General features: G+C 52.1%; 8 protein-coding genes across 8 annotated transcripts; 4 read left to right on the top strand and 4 right to left on the bottom strand.

The window, feature by feature from the left end:
* Window positions 1-136: 136 nt before the first annotated feature.
* On the top strand, window positions 137-2,066 carry HO173_007062 (uncharacterized protein; the record flags this gene model as incomplete). The annotated part of the gene is made up of 2 exons (XM_037308967.1): window positions 137-140; window positions 910-2,066. The coding sequence occupies 2 exons, from the start codon at window positions 137-139 to the stop codon at window positions 2,064-2,066; spliced, it is 1,161 nt and encodes a 386-aa protein (XP_037164231.1).
* A 674-nt stretch (window positions 2,067-2,740) lies between these two features.
* On the bottom strand, window positions 2,741-4,778 carry HO173_007061 (uncharacterized protein; the record flags this gene model as incomplete). The annotated part of the gene is made up of 2 exons (XM_037308966.1): window positions 2,741-3,149; window positions 3,208-4,778. 2 exons carry the CDS (start codon window positions 4,776-4,778, stop codon window positions 2,741-2,743), a joined length of 1,980 nt encoding a protein of 659 aa, XP_037164230.1.
* Window positions 4,779-5,144: 366 nt separating this feature from the next.
* Window positions 5,145-6,653, bottom strand: HO173_007060 (uncharacterized protein; the record flags this gene model as incomplete). Its single annotated transcript, XM_037308965.1, has 1 exon — window positions 5,145-6,653. The coding sequence occupies one exon, from the start codon at window positions 6,651-6,653 to the stop codon at window positions 5,145-5,147; it is 1,509 nt and encodes a 502-aa protein (XP_037164229.1).
* A 580-nt stretch (window positions 6,654-7,233) lies between these two features.
* Window positions 7,234-9,448, bottom strand: HO173_007059 (uncharacterized protein; the record flags this gene model as incomplete). The annotated part of the gene is made up of 3 exons (XM_037308964.1): window positions 7,234-7,401; window positions 7,455-9,193; window positions 9,244-9,448. The coding sequence occupies 3 exons, from the start codon at window positions 9,446-9,448 to the stop codon at window positions 7,234-7,236; spliced, it is 2,112 nt and encodes a 703-aa protein (XP_037164228.1).
* A 354-nt stretch (window positions 9,449-9,802) lies between these two features.
* On the top strand, window positions 9,803-10,694 carry HO173_007058 (uncharacterized protein; the record flags this gene model as incomplete). Its single annotated transcript, XM_037308963.1, has 5 exons — window positions 9,803-9,872; window positions 9,925-9,944; window positions 10,003-10,029; window positions 10,106-10,297; window positions 10,347-10,694. The coding sequence occupies 5 exons, from the start codon at window positions 9,803-9,805 to the stop codon at window positions 10,692-10,694; spliced, it is 657 nt and encodes a 218-aa protein (XP_037164227.1).
* A 1,023-nt stretch (window positions 10,695-11,717) lies between these two features.
* On the top strand, window positions 11,718-12,669 carry HO173_007057 (uncharacterized protein; the record flags this gene model as incomplete). Its single annotated transcript, XM_037308962.1, has 6 exons — window positions 11,718-11,736; window positions 11,842-11,945; window positions 12,045-12,084; window positions 12,138-12,203; window positions 12,278-12,577; window positions 12,629-12,669. 6 exons carry the CDS (start codon window positions 11,718-11,720, stop codon window positions 12,667-12,669), a joined length of 570 nt encoding a protein of 189 aa, XP_037164226.1.
* A 478-nt stretch (window positions 12,670-13,147) lies between these two features.
* On the top strand, window positions 13,148-15,451 carry HO173_007056 (uncharacterized protein; the record flags this gene model as incomplete). The annotated part of the gene is made up of 5 exons (XM_037308961.1): window positions 13,148-13,169; window positions 13,223-13,256; window positions 13,311-13,375; window positions 13,428-13,684; window positions 13,760-15,451. The coding sequence occupies 5 exons, from the start codon at window positions 13,148-13,150 to the stop codon at window positions 15,449-15,451; spliced, it is 2,070 nt and encodes a 689-aa protein (XP_037164225.1).
* Window positions 15,452-15,453: 2 nt separating this feature from the next.
* On the bottom strand, window positions 15,454-17,235 carry HO173_007055 (uncharacterized protein; the record flags this gene model as incomplete). Its single annotated transcript, XM_037308960.1, has 3 exons — window positions 15,454-16,962; window positions 17,031-17,162; window positions 17,215-17,235. The coding sequence occupies 3 exons, from the start codon at window positions 17,233-17,235 to the stop codon at window positions 15,454-15,456; spliced, it is 1,662 nt and encodes a 553-aa protein (XP_037164224.1).
* Window positions 17,236-18,449: the final 1,214 nt, after the last annotated feature.

Below are 18,449 nucleotides of genomic sequence, written 5' to 3'. Positions count from 1 at the left end.
CTCTCCACCTTCTCTCGATTTTGCTCTTGCGGTCTATTTGCGTGGAGGCGGTTTTCTTGGCAAGAACTTATATCCCTACTTCTACACCCATCCGACGGTACTGCATGAGCGATATATGAACAAGTATTTCTATGCAATGAGTGAGGGCCAAGTTGGAAGCTCGACGTTTCTTTCGAGCTGACCTTTGATTCAAGAGCATTATTGAGCATAATATTTCCATCTCCCTCTGTACTTAACAATCTTTCACACGGGATTTCGTCTCACAGCCTTGTCATCTTCAGCTGGCTGCAGTGGCGTGTTTTTTTGAGCGTTGGAAGTCTTCTCATGGCCGTAGTGAAAAGGAAAATCTCTTGTTTTTGTTAGACCTCGACTCGTGGTAGGCTGGCTGTCAAATCAGAATTCTGTTAAACTCCATTGCAAGCGTGTTTGGGATTGCGTGACCACGGGTTTTACCGTTCCAAGAGCGTGTTATCCAGGGATGCTTCACCAGACGCTCGGCCTTGACCATGGACCAACCTTTTTCCAAGCTTTCCAAAACCATGCTTCAATTCCATATCCATCTCTTTTTTGCGCTTGAAATGTCTGCACTGCAAATTCTGCATTGCCCTCAAATCAACTCTCTCGTAAGACGTGGCAATTGCCTACTCCGGTTACCAAGGCCGTTGATTGCAAGAAAATTTCGACTGCGCTGCTTGCCTCAAATATATATATTGTCCGTCCATTCCTCTCTCTCTGTCTCTCCTGTCTTTCTCTCATCACAATCTTCCCACATCTAGTCTCCAGCCTCAGACCTCTCGATCCTACACGAGATCATTATGAAGCTTTCAATCTTCCCTCCAGTTGTGGCCGTTCTCATTACAGGATGCTTCGCCCTTCCTGCTCTTCTACCAACATCAACCCATGTTTCAGTCTCACAGGATCCCTCGCCTCCAAGGCCTTTTCCAGCTGGCCGCATCGTGGAAGTAAATGATCCTTCACCACCGCGACCCTTTCCCAAGTACGCTTTGGAAGGGGGAAGCCCACTGGAGGAGAGGGACCCATCAGCTCTGTCACGCTTCCCAACGGACGGAGAGAATGAGGCTCACGACCCCTCTCCTCCCCGACCTTTCCCAGCTGGTCGCATCGTCGAAGTGAAGTACCCCTCACCACCACTGGAGGAAAGGGACCCTTCAGCACCACACAAGCTGGTGGAAATATACACGGCAGCCAGTGATCCATCACCTCCAAGACCCTTTCCCAAATACCCACTGGACGGAGGAAACCCACTGGAGGAGAGGGATCCACTCTCGCGCTTCCCAACTGGTGAAGAAAAGGAAGCCGCCGACCCCTCACCACCCAGACCATTCCCGGCTGGTCGTGTCATAGAAGTGAAGGAACCTTCACCAAGCGACACAATCGGACCCCGCTCCCCATCTCCTCTCCTCCGCACCGCTGAAGGCTCGGCAGCCGAAGCCAACGACCCCTCCCCACCCCGACCCTTCCCAGCCGGTCGCGTCGTAGAGGTGAAAGACCCTTCACCAAGCGACACAGTCGAACCTCGCTCCCCATCACCTCTTCTCCGCACCACCGGAGGCTCCGAAGCCGAAGCCAACGACCCCTCCCCACCACGACCCTTCCCCGCCGGCCACCCCGTGGACATCGACCCACGAGGCGAAGACCCCCAGCTCCCTCCCCACCGTGGCCACGGCGGTTACTTCCCACCGTCGAACCCACCCGTCTCCGACCCCACCGCCCCAGCCATGGAAGCCGACCGTGCCAACGCCGATCCCGACCCGGACTGCGCACGCGGCAAATGCCCCCTCAACAGGCCCGACTGCTGTCGCCCTCACCCCCAGCACGGACCCCCAAAAAGCCTCTCGCGCATCCCCCGTCCCGCCTCACCCACACCCACAGCCACACCCGCGACCAAGGCTACCCGATCCCCACACACCACCACCCCTGCACGGCGACCATCACCTCGTTCCGCCACTTCCGGCCCCTGGACGGACCCGGCGCCGCATCGACCGCCTACGGCGCCACCGTCACGCTGCCCCACGAGCTGGACTGCGGGGTGTGCCGCGCGCTGACGGTGACGACGGTGCACATCGGCAACGGGCCGGCCGTCCGGACGTCCGGGCCCGCGCCCACGGTGACGGTGTCGGCGACGACGACGGAGTACGTGCCGGTGTGCAGCCCGTTTGTCCTTTTGTGAGGGGTGTTGGTTTCGTTCATTCGTTCGTCGGGGTCAGGGTTTGGGAACTGGGTCGGGTGCGCTGGTTCATCGGGAGAGTTTTCTGGGTGGGGTTGTGCCTAGGCGGAGGCGTTCATGGTCAAGTGTCACGGTGCATGGCTCATGGGCCGGGTAGGCTCTAGGGCTTCTGGGCACGTGGATTCATTCAGAGAGGGGCTCGATTGACCGATGCTTGCATTCTTTTGAATGTTTGTGGTCATGTCGAGTGCGACTTTTATTTACATTCTTTCTTTTGTTTCTTTCTTTTTTTATTCGAATGGACAGACAGACTTGTATAGTAGTAGGTACGAACATTAATATGTCTGTCCTACCGAAGAGAAACGGACAATGGATGCCAACGAGACATTCCCCTTTTCTTTCTTCCAACGTTTCCACACCTTCATCACCCTCCCTCTCATCAATATCCATAAGCTCGCGGTAGTAGTGTCCGTCATACACATCCTCTCCGAGTCCATCACAGTATCTGTCATGTTTTCTGACAGCCATCCAACTCTTGCCTCATCAAACTAATTATAGCCCATCTGCCATCCGCAACGCTCTCACCACCTGCTCAAAGAACACCTTCGCGACAATCGGAGGCACGGCGTTCCCAATCTGTCTTCTCTCCCCTCGAAGGAACCGGTGTTCGAGTGGGAAACCCTGCAGGCACGCCAACTCTCGTACCGTGAAACACCGCGTCCCCGATGGATGATAGTTAACGCTGCCGCTGCATGTAATCGTATTCCTAAGCGGCAGGTTACCAGAGTAGCGAGGTTTCTTCAACTTGGTCATTAGATGAGGGCGATGGTTTGCGAAGTCGTGGGGGATGCGACCGATCGCGTCGTACACCGTTGTGAACTTGGAGCGATGGGGGAAGCGATCGCAGTCTTCTGCTCTGCAGTGTGTAGGCTCAGGGAAGTCTGGGAGCGTTTCGCCGGGGCTAAGAAATCACGCAGTCAGTAATTGGATTCTGGAATTGTGTGAATGCTGGAAATTACCAGGATGCGAAGAGGATTAGCCTCCTCCTAGGCTGTGGTAAGCCAAAGTCCAGAAGATTGAAGACTTTCCACCGGACGCTGAAGCCAAGCTTGCTGAACATTTGAATCATGGTGTTGAACCATTCAACGTTGACCAGAGTGCGAGTTAGGCCAAAGGTCTCTTCTAATGTCACGATTCGTGGCCGTGTCTTCTTGAGCAACTCCTCGGTGGCCAGGAACGTTGCCTCATTCCCTTCATCATTCGGTCCCGGCCGAGTGTGTGCAGGTGAGAACGTCTGGCATGGGGGGGATAGATGGAGGATATCGACCTTGTACTCTTCGTTGATGGCGGTGGCAAAGTCGTTTGCTGCGATGCCGTCACAGCGAGCATGAGGAAAGTTTGCATGGTAGGCAGCGATGGCATGAGGGTCGTGATCGAAGCCCCATTCAACGCGGAGCCCTGCACCATAGGCTCCTCGTGAAGCTCCGCCACCACCACAGAATCCATCTCCGAAAGTGTATCGTCGTCGTCGTTCTCGATTCTCGGGTATGTCAGTCGAACGATTTGGAGTGTGAAATCCCAAGGGATCGATGAAGAAACATCTCATCCGCTCCGTACCATCAAAAGCTTCTTCTGTGTCAAGCCATCTTGCGCAATCTCCTCCCTTGGTTGTAAGCCCTCGATAATCGTCTCTCAACTGACACTGCGAAATAGCGCATCCTTCATCTGACTCAACGTCGGTCATCCTTCTCAAGAATCCCTCATTCTTGTTGATCTTCACATAGTTCCACCGACAGACTAGTCGACAGTGGTCATTCATGTACTCTTTGCTCAAGCTGAGGCTCTCCGGATCAGTTTCACGAAAGCTTAGAGCGGGGAACTGCTGATTGGTTTTGATGAGTTCGCGAATTTTGACCACGGCAGCTAGGTTGATGGTTTCGATACTCTGTTCAGCAATGTCTCGGGAATCGTTTGGATCATAATTTGCCATCATGGTGACTTCGTTCTTCCTAAACTCAAGGACCCCCTCCAAAGACTTATTCCTTTGGAACCGAAAGCCTTTTAAGAGGACCTCACCTGTTCTGCAATCTTCTAACAGGGCTCTGATCCTGAGAAAAGCTCCATCCGCCATCTCAACGGTCTTGCCGGGCTTCAAGGTCTGTCCGTTGTAGCTAAGTGTCTGTAGTACTCTATGATTGTCCTGGAAGCTCTCGATCGTAATCGCACCGGACCTGCGATTTTGTTTGATCGAAGTAACGCGGCGGAAGTTGCCGTCTTGTCCCTGAATCGTTCTGCCGACCTCGAAAGTACGGCCGTTCTGCGTATACGTCTGTAACTCCCGGAATCTCGCAGCCTGAATTCTGGCTTGACGTCGATTTCGACGAGCCTCGGATACTGGCGGTACGACTCGTTCAACAATCTCGTCACCAAGGAGTGTGTCATCGCTGTCGTTGCCGCTGTCGTCCTCTAAATTGATAGGGTTGGGGTTTCGGCGGACAAAGCCTGCAGGCAAAGGGTCTGCTTCGTCTATGTCCACATCCATATCTGAAGCGAAATTGTCCGGCGGTGAGTTGGTGTCCTCTGTGTCCATACCCACGTCCAAGTCAACAGATAGTTTGATGATAGATTAAGGTACGTCGATATAAAGTAGTAATGGTGGTGAGGATAGATGTGTGTAAAGACAATTTAACAGAAAGATGCCGAAGGATGTCGAATAGTAGATGCTTCGATGAAGAAGTGAGGTTTAGAACGATGAGGGCGGAAGTCAGATCTGGGCGATTGTATGAGCATTCCTCACTTCACTTCATGTCATTTCAGATTCAACTAGTAGATCCAGATCGAGTCTGATCCATCCGGAAATCCACCTTCCATCGTTCAACTCTATCATTTGGATTGACGCGATGGTTGCCTCTGCTTTGACTGCTTGTCGTTATTGTACATCCAAGATTTTTTCCCTTCAATCGGCTGGAGAAAGCCATCGACATGGACTCCCCCCTACCATTACACCCTCAAACCTGTTGCTGGAGCCTTCTCCTGCTCGGCAAGTGTTACTCTGCCTACTCTCACCAGAGACAATGGGAGAAGCATCTGGTAGATACAAGTGCTCTTCGTGAACCTCCTTACCCTCCTGAAGAGTTCTGAACTTGATACCTTCCCCAAAAAGCGTGGCACATCGGGCAGTAGCACTGCCCACCAGGTTCTGGTGCCAACCAGTCATAGAAGCAACGCCCAGCACATCGCTCCAATCTCGAAGACCTAGACGCCCCTTACGGTCACGAAAATTCTGACTCCGCGATCTGCGCGAAGAAGACCTGGTGGGTAGAACTTTGCCTTTCGAGCCGGATTTCTTTCTGCTAGGACGGTAATGGTCGGAGTCGGAGTCGGAGCCAGGATGGTTTGGCGTGTCATGACTTGCTCCTGCGTCTTCATCAGGGTTTGATGCTTCCCGCTTCCTTTTCGGAGGCCTGCCTCTCGATGTTGACCGCTCGCTTGTTTGGCTCTGAGAGTCAATGTCAGAGTCCTCAACAAGTAGATAGGCACTCCTAGCATGATGCAGTCCCATGAGTAGATCATCCAGCTTGGTCATCATGTGCTGTACTGTAGCCTGTAGTATCTCGCTTGCTTGTTGGTCATCAGCCATGACGACGGGCTTCTGGTCGGGAATCTCATGGTCTTCTTTGGCACTGAATCTCCCGTTGGAATGCCTTCCCCGGCCTTGATACTGAAGTCCTTGAGATGTAGTAATCGTCGCCGATTGTGGCTCACCCTTCCACAGCCGATCATGAAACCGTCCTTTAGCTTTCCTTAAGACTTGAGCAACGAGCATTTCCTGTAGATGCTGACCTGGTCTCTTTGGTTTAGTGTGGTGCAGCTCGGAAGGAACAGCGTCTTCTTCCCAGCGCCTTTCGTCATGCTCTCTCGGAACAATACCAGGCGGTAAAGGCCAAGCAGTCCAAACCTTGGGTGGGATCCATTTTGACCCTTCACTGGCTTCCCTCAAGTCTTCTGAGGTTCGAACTCGCCGGCCTAGATCCCGAGTGCGACTCCTCTGTCCAAGCTTGAAAGAGTTGTACAGATGGATGCTAAGATCCTTTGCTTGCAGTTGATCAAGACTGGCTGCTAGGTCCCTCTCCGGAGCAGTCCAATTCCGCCAAGTCGAGGACGGTCCACGGAATTTGTTTGCGCGGGACGGCAGAGATGTGGAGTCCTGAGAACCATCGTCCAAGAAGTCCTGACGCTCGTCTTCTGCAACAGGTTGGTTGGCTTCAGAACCGTCTCCAGCGCTGGAACCTCTTTGGGATGATTGCTGTATGTCAGGCTTGTGATCAGATGGCGCATCAGACAGGTAGTCGCTTGCCAAGTCAATTTCTTCATTCTCCGCGTAGAGTTGGTCAGCCGGTTGCTGAGCTGATTGGAGTGGCGGAGAGGAAGGAAGTTGCGCATCCTCCTCTTCAGGAGACGACATTGTGTATCTGAGAGAAGCTTTGGCGGCTCTAATACGAGAACATAGCTCGCATCGCGTAGCCAGTTTGCGTAGAGTGATCACATTGATGCTGCGGGGAAGACTTGTCACTTTAGCGGACGCGTGCAACTACTGGATCGTTGACGACTATTGTAACGACATCTAGGACCTGATTTCTCCAGGGATTTACTACGTTTCAACAGGTGTTGTTCGTCTGCAATTATTATTGGAAACCGTGTCTGGTCCTTGGCGTACAGGAACTACTCGGTCAAAAGTCTACGAAATGAATGAATCTGCTGTCCCAGGAAAGTGCAATACCATGGGCCTCCACCCCCAACCTGTGTATGAGTATGTGGCAGGAGGCCCCTAACACCAAACCCTCCAAGCAACCTGGCAACCATACCGGTCCTATGGCTTTGCTGGCTGATATCACAAAATTGAAGCAAAGACTGCCCAGTCGGGGAGCTTAACCTCTTTTCGACGGAGCGCACATTGAGATCAATGTAAAGCGCAGTCAGAAAAGGTGGTAGCTTAGAGGGAATTAATTAGGTACAACACACTATGAGAATTTTCAGACGCTGCATTATTGTATCCTCTTCTTGCCCTCTTCGAGATGACCCAATCGGACGTTACTTGCACCACGCTCACGAGGCACAAAGCTCCCTATCACTTTGTCTTTCATAACGCTACCCATAGTCTCTTGATAGCCTTCTTGAGCCCAACGAGGGGTGTTGAGCTTTGGCCAATTGACCTGAAAAGATACGGGGTCAGTAGGCTCCGGCTTGGGGGGCTTCGGCTACTTACGTATAGCATGCCATGGGACCAAATGAAATGCCCACACCAGCCACCAATGACCATCCACAACAAAGCGAACACACGCAAAGGCCAAACAGTCGTTTCTGGTTGGGTTCTTGTCAGGGAAGTAACCATGACCAGGAAGAAGCTAGCAGCGAACAGATATGGTATGGCTTGAATCAAGATTGGTCTTCGATCCCTGAAGACAAGGTTGGTATCAGTGATGGACGTCGAAGGCAGATATGCGCCTAGAAACAGATCAAATGCATCCTGACGTGGCCCGTCTCCGAAGTTGTTTTTGACATAGCGAGTGATGGAGTTGTTCATATCTTGAGCCATCCCAGCCCTTGTCCTCTCGCCAGTGCGCGTGAAGTCTGTCTTAAGAGCTCCAGTCCCGGAGTATGATTTTGACACGACATCAGCATTGTCTGCCCAAATGTTTCGGAATAAGTCCTGGAACGACTTGTCGTCATCAGCAGACTCCCCTGGCTTCAGAGCACCAACGTCAGTCAGTTGCCGCGTCAAAGTCCAGCGACCGAGCATTGTTTGAACGACGTTCGTCCGGTCTAAGCAATCCATGCAGTTCGTTCGAACCACCGCTGTTTGCCGATTTCGTACCTCCAGACGGCCCTGTGCATCCGCCGGCATGTCCACACCGCGGAAATACTGGCCCTCAGTGAGACCCTGCTTTAACTGATCAAGCAGTAACTGGGCGCGATGCCACTTCAGTCCCTTGGTCTCGTTGTGAAAATCGAAGTAAACATAATGAAGTCGGTCGTACTTCTGATTCTTCTGGCTAGCCTCCACGACATGTATCTTCTCCTCCGTAACGTAGTCTGCCTGCGTTGCTTCATCTGGCGAGGAGACCAGAATTCGTACCATCTGCTCGTAGGCTTTCTTGACTCGATCTTCACGACCTTTTTGGTTGACGAGGTTGACAAGGTAGTTGTCACCATACAAGCTTATTTGCTCGTTAAAGTGGTGCCGTGCAGCCTCCACAGCTGTCTCTACCCCGCGTATTTGAAGATTCGGGACGTATTTCAACGAATTCACCTCTGCCCAGTAGACCGGTACGCTTCCCCTTGTTTGGACATAAGACATGACTTGTGTGTCATAACCTTCACTTCCTCCCACTTTGCCGTTCTGCATACCTTCACCACCAGCGAAGCCTCCTAGATCTCCTGTCTCGTCGTTCAGGATCACAATCTGCTCCGTCTCATTGAAGTTCGCAACATGCCCTTGATCATCAATGCCACGAGTAAGATAGCGAGTCCCGGCTCTGTACCTGGATCTTCTTGTGATTAGTGTAAACGTCAACGGAGTTGCCTTGACGCGGGTTTGTGTGATTCTCAGCATTCCGAACATGACAGGAAGGATGAAGGGGTCGGCTCCAGCCTGCTGGCCTCCACGGAGTCCGGAACCACTTCCTGCACCATTCGAGAAGTCTATGAGGTCTGACTGAATAAACTTGTTCCAGAAGAAGCGGTCGTCTGCTCTCTTCCATATTGGCTGTGAGGGATTTGATTGGGCTTGACGTTGAAAGCTGTTGGTGATGTCGAAGGAGTATGAGAAATACATGGGTCCTGTCTTCAGCAGAGTTTTAAGTAGGCTGAGGTAGGTGTCTTCATCTGGATCATGGAGTGCGCGCTCGCGCAGTGGAAGGAATTCGGTGGAGATGACTTTGTAGACCATGTGCCCTTTCAGGCGACCCATTGGCTGTGCTTTTGTGATTACTATTATGTACTTGTCTGCGGTTCTATCAGCACCGTCTTTGCCTTAAAAGCAAAGACCTATTCACCTAATCTCAGCTTGATCATGCCGAGTATGCCCGCAATACTCGACACCCTTTTCGCGCCCAACAGCGCACCATCATTGAGTCGTAAATCTCCAGAGGGGCGTTCAACTACCAGCGTCTGGGCCGAAGGGGAGGAAGGAGACGTGAAGGCGTAATGTGAGGAAGAGGCATGGACGTTAATGTCTCTGAAAGGAATTAGGCTACGCATTGTGGAAGTCGGTCGTCCGTGAAGCGGAAGTGTTTCGGAGTAAAGAGAAGAAGCTACTTCTCAAAAGCTGAGAAGGAGGCTTGATCGCTATTGTGTATCATCGTGGACGTATTCGGTGCGGTGGTTGCGAGGGTGAAGCTGCCGCGCAGAGTCGCAGAGTTGCAGGTCTTGGCAGAATCAGCCCTACAGACCTCGTCATTTGATGGTCACGCTAAGGCACCACCCGTTCTTGCCTTTCGAAGGCCTCCATTGTCTCCATTTTCGAGCTTCCTAAGACTTTAAGACGTCCCTTCAGCCGCATTTAGAGCTGTAATATTTGATACTATCTAAGACCTACCACAAAGTCCCGGCAACATGTCATCCCGGGTCTCCACTGGCGCACGGCCAGGAGCTCGGTTTGCCCAATTCAAGCTTGTTTTGCTTGGTCCGTACATCCAGCCGCTTGCTGCTCCATTCAAAGACTGACCATGATGTAGGAGAGTCTGCAGTAGGAAAGGTTGCTACTTCATTTTGAGCCACATCTAGCACACAGAAAGCTGACGCTTGTCCATTAGAGTTCTCTTGTCCTGAGATTTGTCAAGGTCAGTTAACCAACAGCTGGTTCTTCTGCCGCCACAACGAAATCGAGGTGCGGAATGATTGCTGATTCGTCTCAAGGATCAATTCGATGACTACAGAGAATCTACTATCGGAGCTGCCTTCCTCACACAGACCATCTCCCTCGACGACGCCACGACTGTCAAGTTCGAAATATGGGATACGGCAGGCCAAGAGAGATACAAGTCGCTTGCACCGATGTACTATAGGAACGCAAACTGTGCAGTCGTGGTTTACGATATCACACAAGCTGTATATGCCCTGCGCGAAGTCCGCCCAAGCCCTGCTAATAGGAAGGTAGTCGTCCCTGGATAAGGCAAAGTCATGGGTAAAAGAGCTCCAAAGGCAGGCAAATGAGAACATCATTATCGCTCTAGCAGGGAACAAATCAGACCTCGTTGCTGAACACCCAGACAAGCGTGCTATCACAACAGCAGACGCCGAAGCATACGCACGGGAGGCTGGGCTGCTGTTTTTTGAGACATCAGCAAAGACGGCGGAGAATGTGCGAGAGCTGTTCACGGCCATTGCACGAAAGTTGCCTCTTGAACAAGCTGGAAACCGCGGTATGAGGGCGAATCCACGACAAGGGGTTGATCTGAGACCCGAGGCGCCTGGGACACAAGGTGGTGGAGCTTGCAATTGTTAGACGACTGTTGTGACGCTGCAATACGATCGATAAGTCACAGTAGAATGATGCGGAGGTTCAATGGACTCGTCTTCAGGCGAGACGGTCTCGGATCGAGTGGAGGAGAAGTGCGAGCTTCGTTGAGATGATTGCTGAATCTTGAGCGAGTCCTTGGAGTCGGCGTTTCTGGCATGCTCTGCTCTCATGGCGTCTGTCGTAGGCGCATATTGATATCGTCGGTGCCGCATGGACCCTCTGTACCAACTAGAATCTTGACAGAACTTGTGCATCAAGGACAAACACAGTATGCAAATTTCACCGACACATTTACTGCCTCTCCGCATTGTCTCTTATCTATTCAGCGAATGTTGTTTTCTGAAATATGATAGGGTTTTTGTTTCAAGTGTGGCCACATTCTGAATCATTTGTATCTGGCTCGTGGATCTGTATTTGTGGATATGGAGCTATGGAGCGCCGTAGATTTAGCTCACCCGAAGGCCTTAAACCAAAAACGCTCCCCCATGCCAAACCCCCCCCACACCCCCCACACCAGCTCACGGGCCCCCCACAGGCCCACGTCGGAGAGGACCGGTCGTCACAACCCCCCACCCCCCGGCCCCAGCCGGGCACCCCATCGCCGGCAGCCCCAGGCCCAACCCACAAAGCCCGTTATTGCAACCCCAAACTTCCCACCCCTCACCACGCACTCGTTGACGCACCCCGGGGTACGCGCAGTTGCTGCGTTTCCCCGCGGCTCTCCTATCAGGCATAGAGGCCTTCGCTTAACAGGAGGGGGGTAAACCGGCATCAACGCGTGTACGGGCCCACGCGTTCTAAGGCAGTGGGCGGGGCGGAGTGTGAACTCAAAAAAGCAAAAGAGTGCTTTGCCTCCGAAAGCTGCAACGCCAACGACAACTTTTGCGTTCGGAAATCACACGACACAAATATTACCATCCATACTCAGCTCTGCCACTTATAAATTCTGGCGCCCATACCGTCCTACATTCTTTGTATATGCCTGAGCTTCTCTCATGATCTTTCAGCATGTTCATCGTTAACTGGTGTAAGCTGCCACCTAGCTTCTTTTTACTGCAACTGGATGGCCTGCTCCCCCTCTCTCTTCTGCCTACCTGCGATACAAGAGCTGACTCTTTGTTTGCTGCGGTAGTCTGGGACGTTCTCGCCTCTCTGGGGCTCCTCAATAAGCATGCCAAACTCCTCTTTCTCGGCCTAGATAACGCGGGTAAGACCACGTTGCTACATATGTTAAAGGTACGTCCTTCCGTATGGCTCTCATTCGCTGTCGAGCAGATCAGCACGAGCTCGACAGGAGTGGACAAGCTTGAATTCTCCCGCTGACAGTAAACGTAGAATGACCGAGTCGCCATCCTACAACCTACTCTACATCCCAGTATGCTCCATTACGCCTACTATTGGCTCCCTACCGCATACTGACCCCTTCAGCCTCCGAAGAGCTCGCAATAGGCAATTGCCGATTCACAACCTTCGATCTCGGTGGCCATCAACAAGGTGCGTTTTGCGTCGCTGATGCCACTTTGACTGATGGCACTGGGGTCACGAACTGAACACTTCTCTTTTTCTAGCCCGTCGTTTGTGGAAAGATTACTTCCCCGAAGTCTCCGGGATCGTGTTCCTCGTCGACGCAAAAGATCACGAACGCTTCGCGGAGTCGAAAGCCGAGCTCGATGCCCTCCTTGCAATGGAAGAGCTGAGCAAGGTCCCATTCTGTATCCTTGGGAATAAAATTGATCACCCAGATGCTATCAGCGAGGAGGACCTTAGGCATCAGCTGGGCATGTGGCAGACGACAGGAAAGGGTAAGGTGCCGTTGGAGGGTGTGAGGCCGATTGAGGTCTTCATGTGCAGTGTTGTTATGCGGCAAGGTGAGTGTACAAGACAAAGGACGAGCGGAGATAAAGCTGACTCTTTATTAGGGTATTACGAAGCTTTCCGTTGGCTGTCCAACTACGTCTAAGCTAAATGTCCTCTGCAACAACAGTCAAAGATAGACGAGGGGTGTTAAAGCCAAGCGATACCCAAAGACTGCAAGATAAATGGATTCATTTTTGATTCGTTGAAGTATTCATGCAAGAATCCTCCAGCGAAAACCCGTAGCGAATGTACAATTCAATTTCACCACTGTCTAATCACCACAGTATAGAACTTTAAGACACTTTTTTCCCCAGCTTCAAGAGCGTCGGCCCTCTTTAGCCCCCTCCAAAGGCATCAAGATCAACAACGAATGCCACCTATGGTACTGAGGTGCCGCAATAAAGACCGAGATCTTGAAATATTGGCGCTAGTACTCGTAGGATTGACCGACTTTCCGGTATTCATATCCGATGTAAAGCCGGAGCTGGGGCAACTTTTCGCGCGCACGGAATTTCTCGACATCAGCTTTCAATTTTCTACTCTCAGAATTTGACATAGCTTGTCATATCAGTGCTTACACCATGGGAAGAATAAAGAAGAAAGGTAAGATTGCTCACATTGGCTGAGTGACTGACTTTCGTTGACAAGGCTCGCAGGAACGGCTGGTCAAGCCAAGAATTTCATTACCAGGTGTGTGCATGCCTGATAGCTTCTCTCCGAGATGTAGTAGCTGACTTTCGCCAGGACTCAGGCAGTGCGTAAGCTTCAAGTATCGCTACCAGACTTCCGACGCCTATGCATCTACAAGGGTGTGCAATCGTCAAATATCCGTATCAAAGGCATTACCTGACAAATGTGCAGGCATATATCCTCGAGAACCTAGAAGCAAGAAGAAGGCTTCCAAATCTTCCACTCCCTCTACCACCTTCTACTATACGCGAGACATTCAGTACCTCCTACATGAGCCGCTCCTCGCCAAGTTCAGAGACCATAAAGCGCTGGCAAAGAAGATCTCACGGCATCTAGGTCGTGGCGAGGTTGGAGATGCTGCACGTTTGGAAAAGAAAGGAGCGACGAAGCTCTCGCTTGATCATATCATCAAGGACAGATACCCGACGGTAAGCTTTCCAATTGGAGCACGGAATCTTAGACTCCGGCTGGTGGAATGTCGCTAATCGTACCTGGTATTTCAGTTTGTCGACGCTCTCCGCGACCTCGACGATGCATTGTCCCTGCTGTTCCTCTTCGCCAACTTGCCATCCACGTCCACTGTCCCACCTAAAACCATAGCTCTTTGTCAAAGATTATGCCTCGAGTTCGAACACTACTTGATCACAACAAACTCGCTGCGGAAATCATTCCTTTCTATCAAAGGCATTTACTACCAAGCCACGATACAGGGCCAAGATATACTATGGCTGGTGCCATATAAATTCGTACAGCGAGTGACCGGGGATGTGGATTTCAGAATAATGGGTACGTTTGTGGAATTCTACACGACTCTGCTCGGCTTTGTCAACTTCCGATTGTACACAACTATTGGTCTTATCTATCCTCCAAGGTTCAATGCGAAGAGTTATGAGCAAGGAGGCGAGTTGGATGCAATTATTCTAGAGGGAAGGGGCATTGAAGAGCCCAAACAGATCGAGTCGTTTAAGGGACATGTCAATGGTGAAGTGGACGGAGGGACGGTGCCAAGAAAAGCGAATGAAGAAATCCAAAAGCAGATTGCTACCATCAAGGAGGGTCCAAACGCAGAGCTGGACGTTTTAGAAGGCCAAGACCAATACCAGGCTTTAGACCAGGAAATGAACGACGCTATTGATACCTTCGAGACCACTGGAGACGACGCAGATGTGCTCCCACAGCCCCAAGCCGGCGGCAATGAAGCTGGCTCACTCTTCGCACCATTCACATTCTTCCTGTCTCGAGAGACACCTCGGCAGCCACTCGAATTCATTCTTCGTGCTTTTGGTTGTAAGCGAATAGGTTGGGATGCCATTCTGGGCGATGGCGCCTTCACGACCAACGAAGCCGATCCAAGCATCACGCATCAAATAGTCGACCGTCCGCCCATGACAAGCCTTCCCGAAGAGCTGCAAGTCTCCGAGAGTCCTTCAGATCCACCGCCCACAACCGTTGTGAGGCCTGGGTACCGAGTACCCGGCCGAACATTAGTTCAGCCTCAGTGGGTATGGGACTGCATCAACCAAGTCAAGCTTCTGCGACCTGATCTGTACGCACCAGGCGCGACCCTACCTCCACACCTTAGTCCATGGGTCAAGCCGACAAAGGGCGCCTACGACCCGAGCGCGCCTTTAGCGGAGCAGGAACGCGAAGGCGAAGCAGAGGAAGCTGAAGGCTTCTCCGACGACGAAGACGAAGAAGCGCAGGAGGAGGAGGTGGAGAAATCCGACGACGCTGCCGCAGACGGCGTAGCACTCGCCCCCTCGGCATCAACACCAGCAACAGCCGATCTCCAGGACGACCACGGCATGACCATCGCCGGCAGCGAGTCCGAATCCGAGCCCGCCTCCGAAGCCGACTCCTTCGCAGGTTTCGACTCCGCCCCAGAATCCGACACCGACCCGACCCTCACGCAGCACCAACGCGAACTCGAAGCCGAAGCCGCTGGCCTCAACTTCTCCGAAACGCTGACCAAAGCCAACGGGCAGCCCGTAAAGGGGATCTTGAAAGGCAGTGGTAAAGGAGACGAGGCGCGGAAGAAGGCGGCGAAGAAACGGAGGGAGGAGGAAGAGGAGTTGGAGAGGAGGAAGATGATGATGGGGCGGAAGAAGCGGAAGGTGTTGGACAAGATGTTGTATTCGAACCGGCAGAAGGAGGGGGGAGGCGGAGGCGTTGAGGGCGAAGAGGAGGAAAATTGAGGCTAGGAGGGGGTAGGGCAGGGGAGTGATTGGCTCCACTGAGTGCTGTGAACAATGCATTTGACAGCGTGAGCTAAGCAGGATATCTTTGTTGAGAAAAAAGTAGAATCCTTTTGCATGTTGAGTGCAAAATTGCCTGATGATACATGACCTCTGTCTAAGCTCTTGCCCGTCTCCAAAACCTCTAGGAATCCCCCAACCAGATGCACGCTTCCCGTCACCAGCACCATCACCTCCCCCTCCGCATCCCCCTTTTCCACCCCTGCAACATCCTTACACCACCCCACCGCCTCTTCAATACTCAGCTTCACCTCGACTATGGTCTGAGGATCAATGCCCCTCCACGTCTCCGCTAAACCTCTCTGCACATCCAGCTTTTCAGCGGCTGCGGCGCTAGTATTCATACTCATAAGATCAGGCCTGTACCCCTCCTCCCTGAAGGTCATGTTGGTGCAGAAAACCGCATGTGTGAAAGGTTGCTCGTTTTGTAGAGCGGAGGCGAGGGTGCGGTGGAGAGCTTTGGCGAGCGCGTTGGCGTCGCGGGTTTGTTGGTTGAAGAGGAGGATGCGCGTCCGTTTCCGCGATCGGATGGGAGGGATTTGAGAAGCGAACCAGGAGCCTGCGACTTCGATGCTCTCGAGCGTGTGGCCGCCGTCTATGTGCCACGCGATGTTCTTCTCGCGGCGGGTTTCGCAGCGGCCGGACCAGCGCACCTCTTCGAGGCCGCGGATGAATTCTGGAGGAAGCATGTCGTCGTGGCGCTTGGGATCTTCTTGGCCGAGAGCCACGAGGTGGGCATCCGCGATGGCCACAGCGAGGCTGGCGTTGATCTTTTGGAAGTCGGCGGCCAGCCCAAGCTTGACATCCTCAAGTAAAGGGTTTCTGCCGACCACATGGAGCTTTGTAGGGACCTCATCCGCACGCTTTTGGAGGACCTCGATGGCAGCTGGAGGCTGAGGAGCTGTAAAACAAGGAGCGCTGGCCTTCATTATGCCCCCCTTATGCCACGCAATTTCTTCAACTGTGTTCCCCAGCATAGCCGTGTGATCGATTCCCAAACTCGTGATGCCAGTGACGGTAGGCTTGACGAGGACGTTTGTGCTATCGTATTCCCCGCCAATGCCGCATTCAGTGATTGCGGTATCGACGCCCTCGCTCATGTACGTATGATATGCCATGAGCGTCAAGAACCTAAAGTAGCCCGGCTTCGCGGTTGTATCTGGCGGCTCGCCTTTGGCCCTTGCTGCCTCCTCTAATCGGTCCCATGTCTCGAAGAAATATCTAGCAAAGGCTTCTTCCGACAGAGGCTGGTTGTTGATCTGGATGCGCTCACGAACATATCGGAGGTGTGGTGAGGTGTAGAGACCGATTTTACGGAGCAGTGGTCTTTCGGGCTTCCGGGTAGAGGGGAAGCGATATTGACCCAGCATAGAAGAGATGAACGCACTGGTCGAACCCTTGCCTTTGGTCCCGGCAATGTGTATAGCATTCAGCCGGTTGAAATCCGAAGGCTGTCTTCCGTCTCAGTTTGGCTGCGTCTGCGGGCGACCCTGTTTGTTGTAGCAGTGGAGGCTCGCACCTCATATCCGATCCTGCGGCACCACTCTACCATCTCAGGTATAGAGTTCTTGTTCATGCCCTTGCCAGAATTCCTGATGGCGTCGACAATAGCGAAATTAGTCTGCAACGTATTCAAGGCAGCGACGGCGTCCTGTGGTATTGGTAAGTCGTAGTATGGAAGGGAGAAGCGGTTGCTGGCATACTGCGTAAGTGCGGCTTGCCATGGTTGCGGATGCCGCAAAGAGGCGCCTTGTTTGGGGAAGAATTTTGTAGAGGATGAGCGACAAAGATGGCGGCAAGAGGCATGATACCGTATGGGCTGTCAAGTAATATACTGGGTATTGTATTATTGTATACCAGAGAGGGAAGGGGTCATTGGGCAAGCTAACCCGGTTTTGGACTTAGTTTCTACAGCACTCCAGGTAAGATACATGTACATTTCCGTCACTCTTTTACAGTACTTTACTTGATCACCATTCAATTGAGATATGGTCTTTGCCACTCGTATTTACTAGTCAGCCACATGGCTTTGATATCTCATCGATTCTGACCCTGCATTTTCCTTTAGAGGAAGAATGCTATCGGCGTACCATACTCGGCGGCTTCCTTAGATGTGATAATCAATTCCTGCTTTGTAAGGAATATTGGTGAGGGAACCTATGGCACGCCTGCGCAGACCCTAACGTGACCTGCACACGATCTGTATCATCTCTGATGGTGTATCCTTAGCAAATATGCTACTTATTCAAGCCACTGTCTAATGGTTCATGCCTTGATCGACGCTTCGGTTATGTGATCACGCCGGGATTGCTGATAGCCTCAAGAAAGGTTTCGACATTGCATAAGACTTGTCCGCCCTGCTCATACAAGCCTTGTCTTATGAAACTCTCCGCCGATCTGAGTTGCGATGGACGACCGCTACTGGTGTCCTGAGAGCCTTCGTAAACTGTTTTCACTATCTCCGGTGTCAAGAGGTTTTGAGCCTCTAGAGATTACCCAGGCTCGCAATATAGATCGTCGATGATTGAGAGGAGCACGCGTCGCCAATCATTGCTCTCGACATCATCGGAATCGCTGTCATGGATGGAGTGTAGCTCGTGGGAGATCCAACGCTTCTTAGAATTAGCCTTGAAATTTGAGTGTCCTAGCCAGCAAGATATCCTTGCTCCGCACAAATATTTGTTCGGTGGAAGACGGTGAGACTACATTGATTGGCCACCACTGAAGGAGCTCGTGCCTGGCGGACTGCAGTCTTCCGCTTCATGTGAGGTTTTCTGCAGAAGAGCGAGTCCGTTCTCGTCTTCGAACGTTCCACCGTGCGTCACCCTTCAACAGCTCATCAATGATCATAGTGAATACTTGCGTAAATAAACTTCTGAAGACCTCTGGTGGGACTTTGTTTTCTCGTCCACTATTCGTAAGAGGGACCTCTCATGTT

Source organism: Letharia columbiana, assembly GCF_014066305.1.
Source record: "Letharia columbiana isolate WasteWater2 chromosome Unknown Sc0000022_s0, whole genome shotgun sequence".
Classification (NCBI taxonomy): domain Eukaryota; kingdom Fungi; phylum Ascomycota; class Lecanoromycetes; order Lecanorales; family Parmeliaceae; genus Letharia; species Letharia columbiana.
This window is presented reverse-complemented; position numbering and strand designations above follow the sequence as displayed.